General features: G+C 33.0%; 1 protein-coding gene across 16 annotated transcripts in view; it reads left to right on the top strand.

The window, feature by feature from the left end:
* Positions 1 to 17,962, top strand: part of ANKS1B (ankyrin repeat and sterile alpha motif domain containing 1B) — a 1,016,307-nt gene that overhangs the window by 167,777 nt on the left and 830,568 nt on the right. For all 16 annotated transcript variants that reach the window (XM_044745264.2, XM_044745227.2, XM_044745210.2 and 13 more), the window contains 3 exons: positions 1,606 to 1,707; positions 5,070 to 5,183; positions 6,387 to 6,553. In XM_044745264.2, coding sequence (XP_044601199.1) covers positions 1,606 to 1,707; positions 5,070 to 5,183; positions 6,387 to 6,553 — 383 coding nt within the window. The remainder of the gene's footprint in view (positions 1 to 1,605; positions 1,708 to 5,069; positions 5,184 to 6,386; positions 6,554 to 17,962) is intronic.

Below are 17,962 nucleotides of genomic sequence, written 5' to 3'. Positions count from 1 at the left end.
GATTAAATTGATATAAATGTGTGCCTTCGTTTACTCAGTAGATATGTTAGTAAAAAGCTCTTGGAAATGGAAACTTTATGCATTTAAATCACATCAAAATATATTAGAGGAGCGACCAAAAGGAAAAAAAAAATCTCTGCCTTCTACAAGAGGGAGGAATTGATCCCTGTGAAGTTATGACAGTTGCTTGGCTTATTAAAGAACATAATACTTTCCCTAGGTTTTTATATTGTGAACTGTAGTAAACAGAAATTAGAGTTCTCTATCCTTAAAGTAAGTTCTCCTTCTAGTTACTGTATCAGCTAAGTAGCTATTGTTTGTAAGCTGCAGTGATTTAAAGGGAACCTTTTAGAGGGAATGCTTTGAAGGAACAACAAAGTAGGCTTCTTTGTGCTCATATTTATATTTTGATTGACATGAAATAAAATTGGAACTGAGGTGAGATTTTTTTTTAAGATCAAAAGGCATGGGTTCAAATTCATGCTTGTAGAAATTGATGTGAGTCTTTTGAGTTATGGACTATATTTAGTGTGTTTATTTTCCTCAGTAAAAAAATAAAATGGAAAACATTAGCAAGACTATTGCATTATACAATTACAGACAATTACATATTCAAATTATACAAAGACTGTGCTTATACAAAGTAAAAATTTCGTGTATATTAATTTTGATATGTAACACGGTGATATAATAAATGATTTGAGGTAACCAATTAAATATGTGCTGGTCACATATCCCTACACAAATTTAAGCAAGTAGTTAATAATCTTATTATGATAAACTAATACTTGAGGCCAGATTCTGAAAACTGACTTTGTTTGCAGTTAGATGTTTGGAATGTTTATAAACTTTTTTGGGGCATTGAAAACTATTTGCTACATGAAAATAAGTTCTTGAGTACAATAAATATTTTCAGAATTAAAATAATTTTAAAGATGTTTCAGTTACACGCTTCAGGAATTTTTCTCACCAGGTAGATGATGAGTGTTGCTGACATTGAATATAATCTTGTGTAAGTAAATATGGAATATTTGACTGTATTTGGAGAAGTAGTATTTGGAAAATAGTTCAAAATAATCATACTTTTTCAATTTTTATGAATACTCAAGTATTCTAAGACTGTTCTTATATTACTTACCTGGTACATTATTATAATTTAAAAATATTTTTACCATGTTACAGAGAATATATAAATCATATGACCATTGTCCTTTAGGATTTCACATTCTGAATCAGTAGTATTTTTCAGCTTTATGGTGTAATATTTACTTAACTAGCTATAATCATTTAGTTAACTAGCTATAACCTAAACTAGCTATAATCCAAAAAAGCAATCTTAATGATTGGGCCAGTGCCTTAAAGAGTTAATTCATTATCAGGAATATTCCTAATCTTTGGTAGCACTTGACCCCATCTTCTTTCTTACTAAAATTGTGTGTGTGTGTGTGTGTGTGTGTGTGTTTGTGTGTGTAGAGCTTAATTTAAAAAAAATCACTTTCAGTGCTTGGTTTGTATATGTTTGAAATTAGAGCAGTTATATATTGACAGTATCTTCTGATGACACTCCAGTGGTATGCATCTAGTGGGTATTTCTTTTTCTTTCAGGAATTGATGCCAACATAAAGGATAGCTTAGGTAGAACTGTCTTAGACATTCTGAAAGAACATCCATCTCAGAAATCTCTCCAGATTGCAGCACTCTTACAAGGTAAACAATACTGAATGATGGATGAGCTTGCCTTAAAGTTAATATTAAATTAAAACTGCATAGTTTTCTCTTGGATTTTGAGTTAATATTTACTTTTGAATTAACTTATTATTTGTATTTTTCTGGTAGACTTTTAAATTAAATAATAGTTCTTTTTAATGTTTTATTTCTGTTTTTCAACTACTCACTATTTTTTTTTTAATGATTTTTTAATTTTTTCCTTTTTCTCCCCAAAGCCCCCCGGTACATAGTTGTATATTCTTTGTTGTGGGTCCTTCTAGTTGTGGCATGTGGGACGCTGCCTCAGCGTGGTTTGATGAGCAGTGTCATGTCCGCGTCCAGGATTCGAACCAACGAAACACTGGGCCGCCTGCAGCAGAGCACGCGAACTTAACCGCTTGGCCACTGTGCCAGCCCCAACTACTCACTATTTTTTAAAAAGCTGAAGTATTTTTTCACTCACTTGATATTAAAAGGTCTTTTTAAAACCCATGTAGTAGATATGTAGTTCTGAACTTAAAGGTAATAAGCCTGTAAAGTGATGATGATGAAGTATTATCTTACATTTGAATAATGCTTTAAGAGTTTTCAGGCATTTTCTATTACTTTGTCTGATTTCTATAACTTTGTAAGGTAGATAAGTCAGATATCATTATTCCCCTTTTTGCACATGAGGGAAACTGAAGCTCCAAGGGACTAAGTGACTTGCTCACACTCATATGTCCTATTCTAAGTGGTAGAGCTAGTACATAAATGCTGGATTAACAACAACAAAATTGTACTTAGCTGAAAGAATACAGATTATTTCCACCCTAATCCAGTAGTGCAAGATAATCCAGTTTTGCCAGCCTTTGTTTTCGATAAAGGTCATTTAAGTACACTTGTAGTTAGTTGCAGATCTACGGAAGATTTGACAACCATCTAGGCACTACATTTTCATTTGCAGAATCACATACTTCCTCATTTGATGTAAAAATTCTATGAAAAATTTAGATTTAAATGCTTTCCCTTTCTGCTTGGTGATTAGGCCTGCCATGTAGCATGTTCCCTTAAAAACCCAGATGTTTGTCCTTTTCTTTCCAGTTAACTCTTACACTGTTTGGTGGTGATTATCCCCTATAATTGTTACAGATTGGTTGCAAGTGTAACAGGAGGGAGGAGGGCATGGGTTTCATTGCATATCAGTTAGGAACCTGAAGAACAGCTTTGTCCTGCAGGGAGATAAATGAATTAAAACCAAGTTGGGCAGGAGACATGTAGATGCAGGAGTCAACAAAGGCCAAAGAGGAGGTCATTATACTCTTTTCTGTCTTTGTTTCCAAAACCTCTCAGGAAAGTTCAGGCCCCTACAATTTTCTTGTCAATAAAGAAGTTAATTGCAAGTCAAGTGTGTATAGAGATAAACATAGAAGAATACAAGTGTAGCTCTTCATATTAATTAAAATTCAAATCAAGTTGAATGAAAGCTAAAAAATAAAAAAAGTGGTCACAACATTTTTATAAGTCTTTCCTCCTCTGGGTACTTTATATTTCATGCTGGACTTTTGCCTCTAACTAAACTGTAAAAAAACAGGCTTGTGCACAAATACGTCTTTTGGGGAGAATCAAAATAAATGTCATCCACCAAAAAGGGGAGATGACATAATTACAGACAGTTTTTAACATACTGCATTGGTTCAACTTAGAGGAAAATCTTACTATGTAGAAGTAACTATCTATGTTCTCTTAAATGGTCAAGATTCATTAAATATGCCAATTTGTGACACAGTATATGGGACATCTTTGAATTTTTTTAATTGTTGGCAAATTTTAGAATGTGAGCCCCATTATCTATATTTTTTGCATTTCTGGATTTCAAGTCACTAGTACATTTTAAATCTTATGAAAAAGTTTGTTATTGCAATAAAGATGATTTATAGTAGATAAAATTACTATTTGTGTCCTGGAGGAGGAATTCAATTTACATAATTACTGCATGGGTCAAAAATTGTAAGTTGCTTTCTTTTCCTGGTAGAATTTGCCTAGTAGAATTGCCCTTAGGTAGAAACTATTTGGATGGTTTGACATCACAAGTGGTTGGCATGAGAGCACAACTTAACTGAATTTTAACAACTTAACTGAATTTTAGGAAAAAGTTTCCTTCTGAATAAAGAAATCCAAGTAAATGATCCCTATGAGGAGGAATCTACTGGTTTAATCCTTTATGGAGGCTAGAAACTAGCCACTTGGGCTGAGTGCTTTTGGCAGATAGCAGGTGTATTCTGTTTAGATCATGTACTTTTGGTCCACACTGTGTTTCCATAAGAATTGAACTAGCTTTCAACATTTAAAAATCTAGGATTTCAGCTAAAACTCCAGAGTCTCAAAAAAATGCAGACTTTTGTTTTGCTTCATCGCCGACCTTTAGATAGGGCGCTTGCTCTCTGGTTAACCATGCTCCACAGGCTTTCTGTTCTTTCTATACTATTGAGGCTGAACGTTAGTTGACATTTATCCGTGCATTCAGATTCTGTTTTCCTTGTGATTAAGAGAAAAGTGAGATGTTTCTCGTCCCATATCTATCTGACTCTGCTGCTTATTAGCTGTATGGACGTGGCCAAGTTAATAATCCTTCTCATTTAGTTGTCATCTTTACAACTAAGATAGTAGTAGTGCCTGTGTCATAGTTTTGTGAGGATTAAATGAGTTAATTGATATTAAATACTTAGAACACTGCTGGGTACATAAATTTTAGCTGCTAATACTATTATTATTATGTCTTCATCAAAATTGGAAAAATGAGAGATAGGCTGAGTATGGGACATCACTTCAAGAATAATGGGAAAGAACTTTATTTCTTTGTGGACATAAAGTTCAATACGCAATTATCCTTGTCTTACAAGATTATAATACCATTATAAAATAAACTAGTCTCTCTTCATTCATTTATGTTATCTGACTGGCTGTTGTATCCATTTGGGTCTGACATCCCTGTTTCGGGATCAAGTCTATTCAAAGCATCTTTCAGAGAGTTTTAAATCTTCAGGAAGAATATATTTAAGCAAACTAAGGATGTTATTGCATCTTCATCAGGTGAATTTGTTTTTAAGGAAAGAGTGTGACAAGTTTAGTTTTCAGAAAAAGGGTTCATGAATCTCTTCCAAAGTATCTTTTTCACTTTAATTAAAAAGCTTTAAACTAATAGCTCATCATGAAGTTCTTTTGGTTCATTTGGTTTTTTGAAGTTCTTTTAAAAATTTAGGATATATCTAGGATATGAGGGTACGAATGAAAAAATGATCACCAGAAGAAGACATAAAGTTTAGTTAAGATTTTAAAAGAAATGAATTTAAGTATGTAATTTCAAAAACTTATACACGCAGAATATTTAGAAGGCATGGGAAGATCAACAGTCCTCGAAGAACATGTGCAGGAAGATACAACACCAGAAACACACATTTCATCTCCTGTTGAGTCTCCTTCTCAAAAGACCAAAAGTGAGTAGCTTGTTATAAAGCCCTTGAAATGATTCTAGACTTCTATGTACAAATTTGTACAAGAAGGCTAACATTTGTGAAAATTTCAAGTGTATTAAGTTATATCTTATACTCTTTATTTTATCTATTTATTCAGTCAACTTTTACTGAGCTCCTGCTATTTGTCGGGCACTTTTCTTCGCCTTTAGATACAGCAGTGAGCAAAGTAGATACCAATCCATGCTGTCATGAAATTTACATGGAGTGGTTATTTCATAGTAGATTTTTTCTAAAATGTGTTTTTTTTGTAATGATTTTATTTTTTTCCTTTTTCTCCCCAAAGCCCCCCGGTACATAGTTGTATATTCTTCATTGTGGGTCCTTCTAGTTGTGGCATGTGGGACACTGCCTCAGCGTGGTTTGATGAGCAGTGCCATGTGCGCGCCCAGGATTCGAACCAATGAAACACTGGGCCGCGTACAGCGGGGTGCGCAAACTTAACCACTCGGCCACGGGGCCAGCCCCAGTCTAAAATGTGTTTTTAATACATAATAATACTATTGATACCTGGATTGTAACTCCTGGAGGTTTTTTAAAGAATAAATTGTAGGTATAAAATACCTTTCTGAGAATGATTAGAAGAATGAATATTTTCATGCAACCTACAAAATATTCATGTTTTCACAGATAATACGTATTATTTATCTGTTCCTTCTGTGTTTTCCCTTATCACATATCATAATTCTAATTTATTCTTATGTAATTATTTGTTTCAATAAGTTCTACTATTTCTTTTTATTGAACCTAAGAAATAGGTTCTCAGCACTCTCTCAAATTTGTTAATGAATTGTTGAATGAATTCTGTCAGTGAAGTATAATGCCAATAAAAGATTATTGAAAATTAAATGCTGTTAATAAATGAAGCTTTAGGAAGTGTAATTCCAGATGCTTTTATGCAACATGTATATGTAAACCTTTAATACTTATTTCCATTTTGAAAAGGAGTAGAAATAGGGAAAATTTGAAATTTCTCTTTGTCTTTTAATATTCTTGTATTAATTATAGTTTGGTGCCTTGTTTTCATCAGAATATTTTCTGATGACTTAATCTTGTTTGCCGTATTTTGACTTCTATCATGATAATCATATTTTTCTTATTTAATGTTAATTTTTAGCAGTAAGTAGCCTTTCTTGAAACTTCTGAAAAAATTTACTCTTCTTACAGGTGAAACAGTGACTGGAGAGTTATCAAAACTCTTGGATGAAATAAAGCTCTGTCAAGAAAAGGATTATTCTTTTGAAGATTTGTGCCATACAATATCAGACCACTACTTAGATAATTTGAGCAAGATTTCAGAGGAAGAACTTGGGAAAAATGGAAGCCAGAGTGTAGTAAGTAAGGGGGGAAAGCAGACAATCCATCTGTCTTTGCCAGTTCAGTGTGTACCTGAGAGGCATGGGATTTGTGCATTATCCTATCTTGGATTCAGCCAGTGTCAAACGTCAAGCTCCCTTTGCTCTTTCCATGATGTCCACTGGTCTTTTATTCTCAATGCATGTGTAGGGGAAGGAATGCTTTGATAAATCCCTTATAGTTTGTGATGATCTTGCTACCGTTAGACTCTCGGAACACATGAATTCATAGTTTCTTTGATTTTGTTCTTTTAGTTTTACTGGGCATAATGATATTGGTTTGCAAAGAAAGAAGAAAACCTTCTTTTGTCTTTCTTCCCCACTTTCTCTGTGAACTGAGTCTAACCCCATCTTTAAGAAGAATGATAGAGCTGAGCCATGTGTGAAGAGTTCCCCAGTCACTCTGTATGTCATAGTAGGAGACAGACATTTTGGAAAGTTCGACCTGCATATTTTTATAATCTTATGCAAACCCCAGGGGATTTGCATGCAACCTACAAGCTCAGAATCTAAGTCATGAGTTAGAGATTCTTGCTCATTTGGATTTTTATATTAATATAATAGCGAGAAAAACTATAGAGAATCAGTCAGTTTAAGATTTGTATATATATTTTGTGCTCTACAGAGGAAAGATTTATAGGGTGCACTGCTATTAAAGGAAATACATTATTGTGTTATGAAACCTTTACTCACTTTTAGAACTTAATTTGTTATAGAAACATTATACATTCTTCAAAAGCTAATAAAGAGTGGATTATGTTAAGTATATTTATGAAAACTAAAAAAAAATTGCTAAGTATAGTGACTGTTATGAGAATGTTTACTTCATTTAGTTGCGTAATGTGAGCTGACACCATTTCCCAGCATAGTGCTTGCTAGTCTAGTTCCATGACTAGTCTCACTTCCTAAGCCTGTTTTTGTTTTTCCTTTTTGTTTGTTTTTTTTTGCAGTGTCTTGTGTAAAACATCACATTATTGGCTCCAATAAATGCTCTTTATGAATAATTATGATTAATTATATATATACTGAAGTAAATACTTTTAGCTTTTACCAAATGAAATTTTTATATTAATGTAATATTTACTGTAGTTACTTTAGTCAGGACAAAATTCCCTGTTTAAAAATCTAAAACAGATGTATGCTGTCTCCAAATTACAAATCAGTTACATTTCAACATTTCCTTGAAAGTTGGTTATAAATTAAAACATATTTATCCTGCATAAACAGTACATGGTATTTAGGTTTTTAGGTACATCCCTAAATATTTCTCTAAACTGTCTGCTTCTGGCCCTCTACTTCTAAACCCACAGATTTTTCAAATGCCCTAACTTTCTAGACCAGTGATTTCTAAACTTATCTTGTTGCGTGTACCATTGGTAAACAGATTTTCAGCAAACACCCTTAATGCATTTATTTATAAATTATATATATCTATGACTATTCTAAGAATGTATGATGTAAATTATGAGGCATATACTACAAAAGAAATTCAAGTAAGGAAGATAATAAGTGTAAATAGAAGCTTTAATTTTTTTTCTTTTACTCAATGGGTATCTTGTGCACCCTACGGTCTGCACACTCTGCTTGAAGACCATGATTCAAGTTTATAGCTTTCAGGTAATGATGGCAGGGCCTTTTGGCATTGTGAGGGTGACATAATGGGAAAATGATGACCAAACTTTTTTTTTTTTGGTAAGCCGAAGTGTGTTGCAATTGAGCAAGAGAGAAATTAAATGCTCATAAATTGAACATAAGTTTCTTAAAATTCAAGCTCATACTTTCACACAAGCAATCACTCTTTCTTCCTGTGACAAACTTTTGTATTGTGTTCCTTGAAAATATTGTCATATTAAATATTAAAGGTTACATGAGGCAGAAAAACAGGGTACATATGAGTAAGAGCAAGTATTCTATTTATCTGGAATAACAGAGTTTTTAAAGGGGGAAGATGGGAGATAAGATTAGACAGATGGAGGTCAGGTCATGGATGATTTTGAATGTCAGGCTGAGAATTTTGGTATTTTTTTCAGGAAATGAGAAAAATCTAAAGGGTTTCAGGCAGGTAAAAGACATTATTGGAAGTGGTCTTTCAGAAGATTAATCTGATAGAAACTTGTTATTGAATGTTTAAAAAGTAATCCAATTTCTTTGACCCTTCTCCACTGCCTGTGTTTTATTTGGATTCATTCCCTGTTTTGTTGAATATTTGCTTCCATCCATTCATCAAAAACGTTTTTCCTGAGCTTTGTTGAATTACACTCTGAAATAATGTAAAAACTTAATCAAGTACTTACAGATTGCCTAATATAGATGTTCGTTACCAGGTTGTGTGCTATAGGATTTATAATAGCAATAATGAGACATGGTTCTTGACTTCAAGGAGATCAAAATTCCTATTCCAAGAAATCTTCAGTCACATTGTGCAGTCAAGACTAACATATAAACATATATGTATATTTAGGAGTTGACATTTGTTAGGTACTTGCTATTTGCTGTTCTAATGTTTTATATGATTTAAGCCACTTAATCCTCACAGTAATCCTAACAATGGAGTTATGGATTTGGGAAATGACTCAGCTGGCAAATCTAAGATTCAAACTCAGAACCAATGTCTTTAATTCTCAGCTACATTTTTCATAATAAACTACCCTGTGGCCAAAGGAAGTTTTTAAAAAGGGAGAGATAAGTGAAGATTTATGGATATTCGTTGAAGGTGTCATGGAGGTAGTGGGAGATTAAACTGGGCCTTGCAGGAAGGGGAGATGTACTTTGCTCTTGAGTTGGAATGACTGAATGAATGAATGGGAGAGGATTTTAGCCTACAGAAACAGTATATGCAAAAGCACAGAGGTGAGACATAGCATATAATTTGAAGAGGATGGTTTGTCATGGAGTTGGTTTTGGAAAGTAGTGGGAAATAAAGTTGGATCAGTGATGATAATATCTAACACTTATGGAACACTTTATATTAACTGATTTAATCCTCACAATAACTCTATGAGATTGGTAATGTTATTCCTCCTGTTTTACAGATGAGAAAATGGAGGCACAGAGAACTTGTATGACTTTCCCAAGTTTATATGTCAAAAGTTTAAAGCTTGTCAAAAGTTTAATATTGATGCTGAGGAGAAAAAACTCTTGAGTAGGAAAGTTCCATCATGAAGGGGACATTTTTGCAAGATAAAGGTGGTAACTGTATGTCAGATGTTTTGGAGAGAGACTCAGATAATGATTCTCAGCAATGGCTATACATTAGACTTATATGGAGAGGCTTCAGAAAATACTGATACCTTCAATACCATGCCAGACCAACTAAATCGAATTATTTTGGGTAGCATTCACTCCTGAGATGATGAGTCTGAACTGAGGTCTTGATAACACCACAGAATTACAGAATTTTAGAGCTATAATTAAATCTCCTACATCTTCTAGTGTCCAGCCTAATTCTCTGACTCTCCCTGTAAAATTCCTAAAAATCTCTTGTATTAGGAGGGTTTTCAGTTTATCATCAAAAAAACCCCTCAAACTATAGTCCAGCCATAGTTTTAAATTACAATTATTTCTATACTATGTTGGAATGTTAAATGTGGAGAACATTTTTGTTTGTTTATTCACATTACTGGCTGAAGAACAGGCATTCAGGTTCAGTTAAAATTTAATTTTAGTGATTTGAAACATCCAACTTGTTTGTTGTAATATAAAAAAATAATTCTAAAAGTAAATTAGAAAAAATAAAAATGTAAGGAAATATGTTTTGTAGCATTCATATCATTAATAAATGTATTTTACGTATTAATGATATGGCTTGAATTTTAGGAGTATTTTAACTATTCTTGGTTTAGTTTAGCTTTTATTACCTATTTTCTTCCAATAGAGGGCACTCTAATTCAGTAATTTAAAATACGAAATCAGACATCTTATGTAAGAACTTTTATTTTTGAATTGGAGGTTTTGGTTTTACTAAAATATTAGCCTTAAGGTGGTAGTTTGAGCAAGTTTAATAATATAAGTGAATTAAAAATTAAATTCTTATTTTGATTGAATGTAAATGCCTGTTCAAATTAAAATGATGTTTTCTTTTGCATAAATTTAAATTCAACAGTCAGTTTGTTTTAAATGATTTTATAATGTGCATATGGAGTCATTTTCTAAGTTGATTTAGGACATTATATAATCTAGATTGTAAATTTTGCGGAAATATAAATACCTTCACATTCTTAACCAGCCCAAGAATATAAAATAATCTGAAAAAAATTTTCTGTTCTCCTCGTTTATTTTTCCAAGTTACATATTCAATTTTCTTCTCCATGTGTATAAACAATGTGGACAGCTCTTAAATGTGAGCCCACCATGCCACAGAGAAATTTCATAACATAAAGGTCATTAGAGCAGATTTCAGAATTTAGGTTTCAGGAAATCATTTTTTTAAGATATAAAAAAGGCATTATTGCCTCATCAGCCCATGCCTCTAAGAAATAAATAAGAAGTTCCAGAGATGAAATGCCTTGTGTATTTTTTTCTCCTGAGGGAAAACCTAGACACAAGCAGCATCTCAGGCTCATTGTTTGAAAGGGATTACGTTGGCAGGTTTTGCGCAATTTTACTCATCCGGTACACCTCTTCTCTGTTATTTCACTTTCTTTCCAATGCAAAATCTTTAATACATGTAAGCTTTCTGAAGTGTGAGATATTTTACTTTAGTATTTCAAGATTTTAAGATTCAACTTCTCAGTTTATATACCAAGCTTCTATAAACTGCTTGAGAGCACTCTCTGGGAGGGTCTCTGTAGGAAAATATACTTAATTTGGTGCCAAAATTCATCAAGTCTTAAAGGTCAATAGAATCAAATTAGATTGCCTAAAATCCAACTGGTGCTTCTGAAACAAAGTTTACTTTCAAACACATTCTAACACAATTTCTGGAGCTTAATATCAGGAATGCACTAATTTCATAATGGTGAGAGACTTTAGTGGCTATCTCATCCAATTCCCATCAGATTCAGAGTACTCTGGGAAATGAATTTTTTGAAACATAAATAGAGGGTTCTTCCTACAGGATTATAACTGATTCTTTAGCATATATGAATTTTTTAATATTGTAGTTAAATCTTAAGCAGTGGTAACTATTATCTTATTGAGAATATAGTATTCAGAAGACTATTTTTAACTTCAATAATTCATGTCTTACCTAGTTGAACAAATTTTTTGGAAGGGGTAACTCAAGGCTGCTCTGTACTAAGAACAGGTTTGGATTGTCCTAACAGATTTTTCCAGATTTAGGGAATGCATAGATTCTGTTTACCTATAATAATAATATACATGCACTATGTGTACATGCAAGGAAAAATCCAGAATCAGAATGGTAAGATGTTTGTCTCTCCTGTCACCTCAGGAAGAAATGTTTTACATGTAGTGAATCTAGGAAGATCCTTGAGATAAATGGCTACTAGGATAAAAGAGTTGTTTTTCTGAACTTATAACACAGTTGCTTTTGCCTTCCATGACACATCTCTTTCTTCTGTTTTGTCTTGCAGGTATATACATTTTTTTATTACTTATTATAGACTCCTTGATGGTAGGATCTATATTTGATTGATCTCTGTAATTACATCCTGCTTAACACAGTGCCTTGCATGTATTGGTCTCTCAATGAAAGTTCATTGAATGAATAAATGGATAAAAAGACAGACACTGCATGTGAGTGCATATGTTCTTATAAATAAACCATCATCATTGAATAACAAGCTTAATTATTTGGAGATGAATTACAGAGTCCAAGAACAGGTTTTTCCCATCAAGCATGGAGTCTCAACCATCTTTCTTAGGGAGGCAACTTAGTTGGGCAGTTAAGAACGTGAGATTGGGAGTAATTCAGGCTTGTGTTTGCATCCCTGTTCTGCCAGTTACTAGCAGGGTGACCTTTCGAAGTTACTTGGTCTTTCCAAGCCTTAGTTTTCTCATCAGTATTAAAAAAAGTGTAATATGGATTTCTATCAGTCACAGAAAAAGAGCTGTTCTCTTTTGTATTACTGAAAACATGCCATCTTGATTTTTATGTTTCGTAGACTTTGTCTAACTTTGTCTAGACTTCTGAATAAGCGCTCAATGTCAACATGGAGGGGATTTCTCTAGTGAAAAGCTAAATATTCTGTTCTTGGATTGGTTATAGTCAATATTTTACTTTGAAAAAATAATTATCTATCATAATCAGTTCTGCAGATGTTAGGGAGGAATAGCAAACACGGCAAATAGTTGAACTTATATGAAAAATTATCTCAGTAAACGAATATTCTTGGCTCACAGCAAAAACATAGAATTCAATGGGAATTAATATAATATCCTGAATTAGAGTCCTAAAAATTCAGTGGTTTAAGATGGAAGAGGTTTAATTTGGGGGAGTAGTTTATGCAGAAAGTTCTGGAGTCTTTAAATGACCACAACTGCAATGTGAACCAACAGTGAGATGTTGCTGTTGAAAATCAATAAACAGTTGCCATGCTATGATCTCTGAAAATAATTATAATACTAGAAGCTAGCAGTTATTAAGTACTAGGTTTTAACTATGTGCTAGACATCGTGGTAAGCATGTTAAAATCACTATCTCCTTTATTCCTTGCAATAGTGCCATGAGGTAGATTTTATTATCCTCAATGTGGAAATCAAGAGTAAAATAACTTGGCCAGGGTTATAGAGCTACCAAAAGGTAAAGCTGGGATCTGGACTTAGGTCTGATGTGGTACTAGGTCATGATCCTAACCCATTAGGTCATTCTCTCTCTCATTAATACCTTCCAGATTGACCTACCCTCACCTTTTCATCATTCCTACCATTTTGCAGGTTCAGAGTCTCATTACCTTTCACCTGAATTATTGCAAGAACCTATTATTCTGTCTACCTGCTTTTGGTCTCCTCTTCATCTACTCCAGTTTATTCTTAAAACTGTTGCCAAATCCATGTGCCTTAAGTTCAGTTTTGATCATGTCATCTTCTCAAAACTAGAATGGTCCTCACTCTGAAAATTAAATATAGACTTTTAACCCTGGCATTCAAGGCCAGGCCCTCCGTGTTCTTCATCGTGTATTTGCAGCATTCTCCCATTAATGTGTTAGATAAACATAATATTTTGGTAAAATAGGTTATTCTCAAACACTGTCTGTCTTTCCTTATTGTTGCCCATGTTCACAATGCTTCATCCATACATAATTCTTATCCCTATTGTCTCTACTTATTGAAAACCATCCTTAACAAAACCTTTTTTGATCCTCCTATTTAGATTCAACTATTTGGATCGGATACGATTACATTTTATTTATAAATCTGTTAAGATAAATTTCATAGTCTGCTTTGTAGTATTTATGCATGAATCTTCCTTTTTGGCTTTGCTTACAGGCCCTTTCATGACGGGAAATATTAATCTGTGTGTGTGTATCCTTAGCATATTTCCTCACATGCTTAATAAACATTTGTTGAATTGATATGATAGGCCATGGACATCAAAAATTCTGTTTGATAACTGGATTTAGGTACAGACCTATGGGAAGAGCTCTAAATGTAGTCTTTCTAATCTCAGAATAACTTCCTCTGTTGGTTGACATTTCAAATGATGAATGCCTCACCAGTTGTTTTGAAGAAGAAATGAAATACTCAGCTAAACTATATTATAAGCTTCTTCATAACATAAAGTCACCAACATCTTGGGTCAAGTCGTATCTTTCTTATGCAGTAATATATCTCTTTCACTGATAATAAGGAAATCTTACATTACAAATATTATGTTTGATTCCTGAGAACACATATAAAGGAAATCTACTGTATAGGTACATATGTCTCATTTATATTATTAATTTTCAAATTCTTCAGTATTCTGTGATAAACATTTTTTGAATTCATCCCTGTTATTCTTTCTGTATAAGTTGAGATGGGTTATTTTTGAGGCTGTTTTTTTTTAGTTAAAAGTAAAGAAAATGGCTTAAGCCAATATCCTGGGATTTTTTCCCTCCCTAATTGTTAATGATTCTTGCTGGTTAGGATGAATAGTTGAATATAACTGTTGTGTAGTACTATTTTGTGCACATTCTTAAAACGTGTTTGACACTAAAATATCTCTCAATGTTATGAGAATTCTGTTAAGGTGTCCAAAGGCAGTAAGCTCCCTTCCTAATAAATTTAAATTTTTATATATTTGAATTTTATGAAGTTTGTGAAGTTATCATTTTATCTACGCTGCAGATAGAAACATCACTTGGTTTTTGTTTTGATATTTTCATTCTCTCTGATCTCTGTATACTCTCTAAATTGAATTTAATCTTCCTAACTGAAGAACTCAGCTACTATGATTTCCCTGAGAATCTCTACTTTACTCTCAGGAAATAATTGTAATGTTTTCTTGAAAGTTTAATAATAATTCAACTTTCTTCAAACCTCACGCTCCAGATAATGTTGAGGTTAATTTTTGACAACTCTCAGCCACATGTCACATTTACCTTGTTCATTTGCCATAATGCAACAAATTTGTAATTCTATTTCAGGGTGCACGTTTGAGAATTCTTGATTCTCTTTTGGAGTAAAGACCTTGGACAACCTGCCATTATAAAAGAATCTCGTTTTGCTTCCTAATGCCAAAGGAAATCAGTCTGAAGCCTCAGCTTAAAGAGAAACGTCAGTGGCAATAATCACTTATCTTTGTGTTCAGGGAAATGTTTTTCACCTTGAAGAGCAAATTAAGTCTAATGGAATAGTGGACTAGTGACCCAGAAAAAATTACTGAAATTGCTCGAACATATTTTATCATGAGAGCGTTTGGGACATGACTACTGAATAATGGAATTCATTCAGCATCTAACAGCTAAAGAATTAGGATTACAAAGTCAATAACAGTACATGAAAAAGATACTGTGTGGCCTGCTTCAGTCTCAGGCTTAGATTTTTTTAAAATCTCATGTTATTTTGTCTCATGTTATTTTCACTTTCCTTTGCTAAAATTTTCATTTTAACCGTCTATGTTTTTTAAAGCTCCAATGTTTTGGTTGCTTAGAGTTTCACAACAGTTTCATTTAGTTGATAGCTGCCAGTCTATGCTATCAAATAATTAATAATGAGAAACAAAGCGTTAATTTGGGGAAAGAATGAGGTGGTCAAGAAGATGAATTTGATGGGAAATGAAAATCTCTAAAAAGAACAAAGATAATGAACCAGTGAGAAGTGTCTATCAATAAAGTGCAAATGGCTTGCTACCAAAATAAATGAGACAAATATTAACATGTTATCTCTTTTCCTAAAATGGTTCATTCTAAGTTGCTGAAATAAATTTATTCTAGCCTTGAAGATTACCTGTTAGCTCTATAATCCTATTCGTACTTAGCTTGGTGTCACTTCCTAAACATTTAAAGTATCTTTACAGTCACAGTTATTATTAATATCCTCATGTACTGAGTCCCTGCATTAAAGAATTATACTAGTTTCTTAAATAACATATATTTGTAACTTGGAGTGGCATTATAGTGTAGAGAATGGGAATTTTGAACTCAAAGAGACTCGTATTTGGATCCCAACTCTGCTCCTTAGATAAATACTACCCTGATCTTTATATTTCTCATCTGAAGAATACTGTTTCTAAAAAGTCTTTCTCACCTCGACCTACTAAATCAGAGTGTCTGGAGGTGGATTATTTTTAATAAAACTCCCTAGGTCATTCTTATGCTCAATGATTTGTACATACTACACTAGAACATTTTTAAAATGTTGATAGACAGTCAGACCCACTTTCTTCCTACCCACACAGATCTGTGGATCTCAGATTCCAATGATCTGACCCTAATTTGCTTTTGCCTTCTTTTTCTGCTCCTATTCATGAAATTTGATTGGTCATTAGGGCAAAATAACTTACCTTTTAAGGATTAGTTTTCTATTTTGTGAAAAACGCGCTTGGAATTTTGGTAGGGATTGCGTTGAATCTATAGATGGCTTTGGGTAGTATGGAACTTTTAACAATATTAATTTTTCTCATCCATTAACCAGAATATATTTTCATTCGTTTCTCCAATTTCTTTCATCAAAGCGTTGTAGTTTTCAGTGTATAGATCTTTCACCTCCTTGGTTAAATTTATTCCTAAGTATTTTATTGTTTTTGATGCTATTGTAAATAGGATTTTATTTATTTCTTTTTCAGATGTTTTGTTGTTAGTGTGTAGAAATGCAGCTGATTTCTGTATGTTGGTTTTGTATCCTGCAACTTTACTGAATTTGTTGATTAGTTCTAACAGTTATTTTCTGGAGTATTTAGGATTTTCTATATGTGAGATCATATCATCTGCAAACAAAGACAATTTTACTTCTTCCTTTTTGATTTGGATGCCTTTTATTTCTTTTTCTTGCCTAATTGTTCTGGCTATGACTTCTAGTACTGTGTTGAATAGTAGTGTTGAGGGTGGGCACCCTTGTGTTGTTCCTGATCTTAGAGGAAAAGCTTTCAACCTTTCACTTTTGAGTATGATATTAGTTGTGGGCTTCTCATGTATGACCTTTATTATGTTGAAGTGTTCCTTCTATACCCAAGTTGTTGAGTGTTTTTATCATGAAAGGATGTTATATTTTGTCAAATGCTTTTTCCACATCTATTGAGATAATCATGCCATTTTTACCTTATATTCTATATAACTTATCTTTTAATAATTCTTTTTTAAATAATTCTTTCATATTGAAATTAGATGGACATGGTGTTAAAGTACAAAATAAAGTATAAAGTGGTATTCAAAAGAATATATTATCATTCTTATGATGCTTTCATTTTCAATTCTTCAAACTCATAGAGTAATTCACTGCTGCTCACTTGACCCTTAAAGTTCTGTCTTTTCCTTCACAACCTCCCCCTCCCTATCTGCTTCTCCCTCCCTCTCTCCTCATTTAAATAAAACTGTATAATAAGAATGAAATTGTGAACCCAACTACAATGTTTTATTTTTTATTATCTTTCTCAAGTGCCTGTTATCATTCCTAGCATATAAGTACTCAATAAATGTTTTCTCGTCATTCAACTACTCTTTTAAAATTTGATATTACCAATGTCTTCCTTCTCATTCATTTTATTATATCTAATCAGAACTTATTTCATCCCCTTATAGTTCTGATCCCTAAAGTTCTGGGCAACATGAATTAAGATGAGGTAATTTCACCAGCGTACTCTTAAAAGATTGTATTGGCTTAATAGATCCTTCATGAGAATCAAGCAAAGTGCCAGGGAAGGTCTCAGGAAAAGAATGTTCACAGAGATTGTGTGTTTCATGTTTACAATAACTCATTAACTGTCCTTCTACTGGTGCCATCCCCCTTCCAATAGAATAAATAACCAACATACCACACATGACAAAGATGTACATGTGTAGGGGAGGG

Source organism: Equus asinus, chromosome 4, assembly GCF_041296235.1.
Source record: "Equus asinus isolate D_3611 breed Donkey chromosome 4, EquAss-T2T_v2, whole genome shotgun sequence".
In the NCBI taxonomy this organism is placed as follows: Eukaryota; Metazoa; Chordata; class Mammalia; order Perissodactyla; family Equidae; genus Equus; species Equus asinus.
The sequence above is the reverse complement of the archived record's forward strand: the minus strand, read 5'-3'. Positions and strand labels throughout refer to the sequence as shown.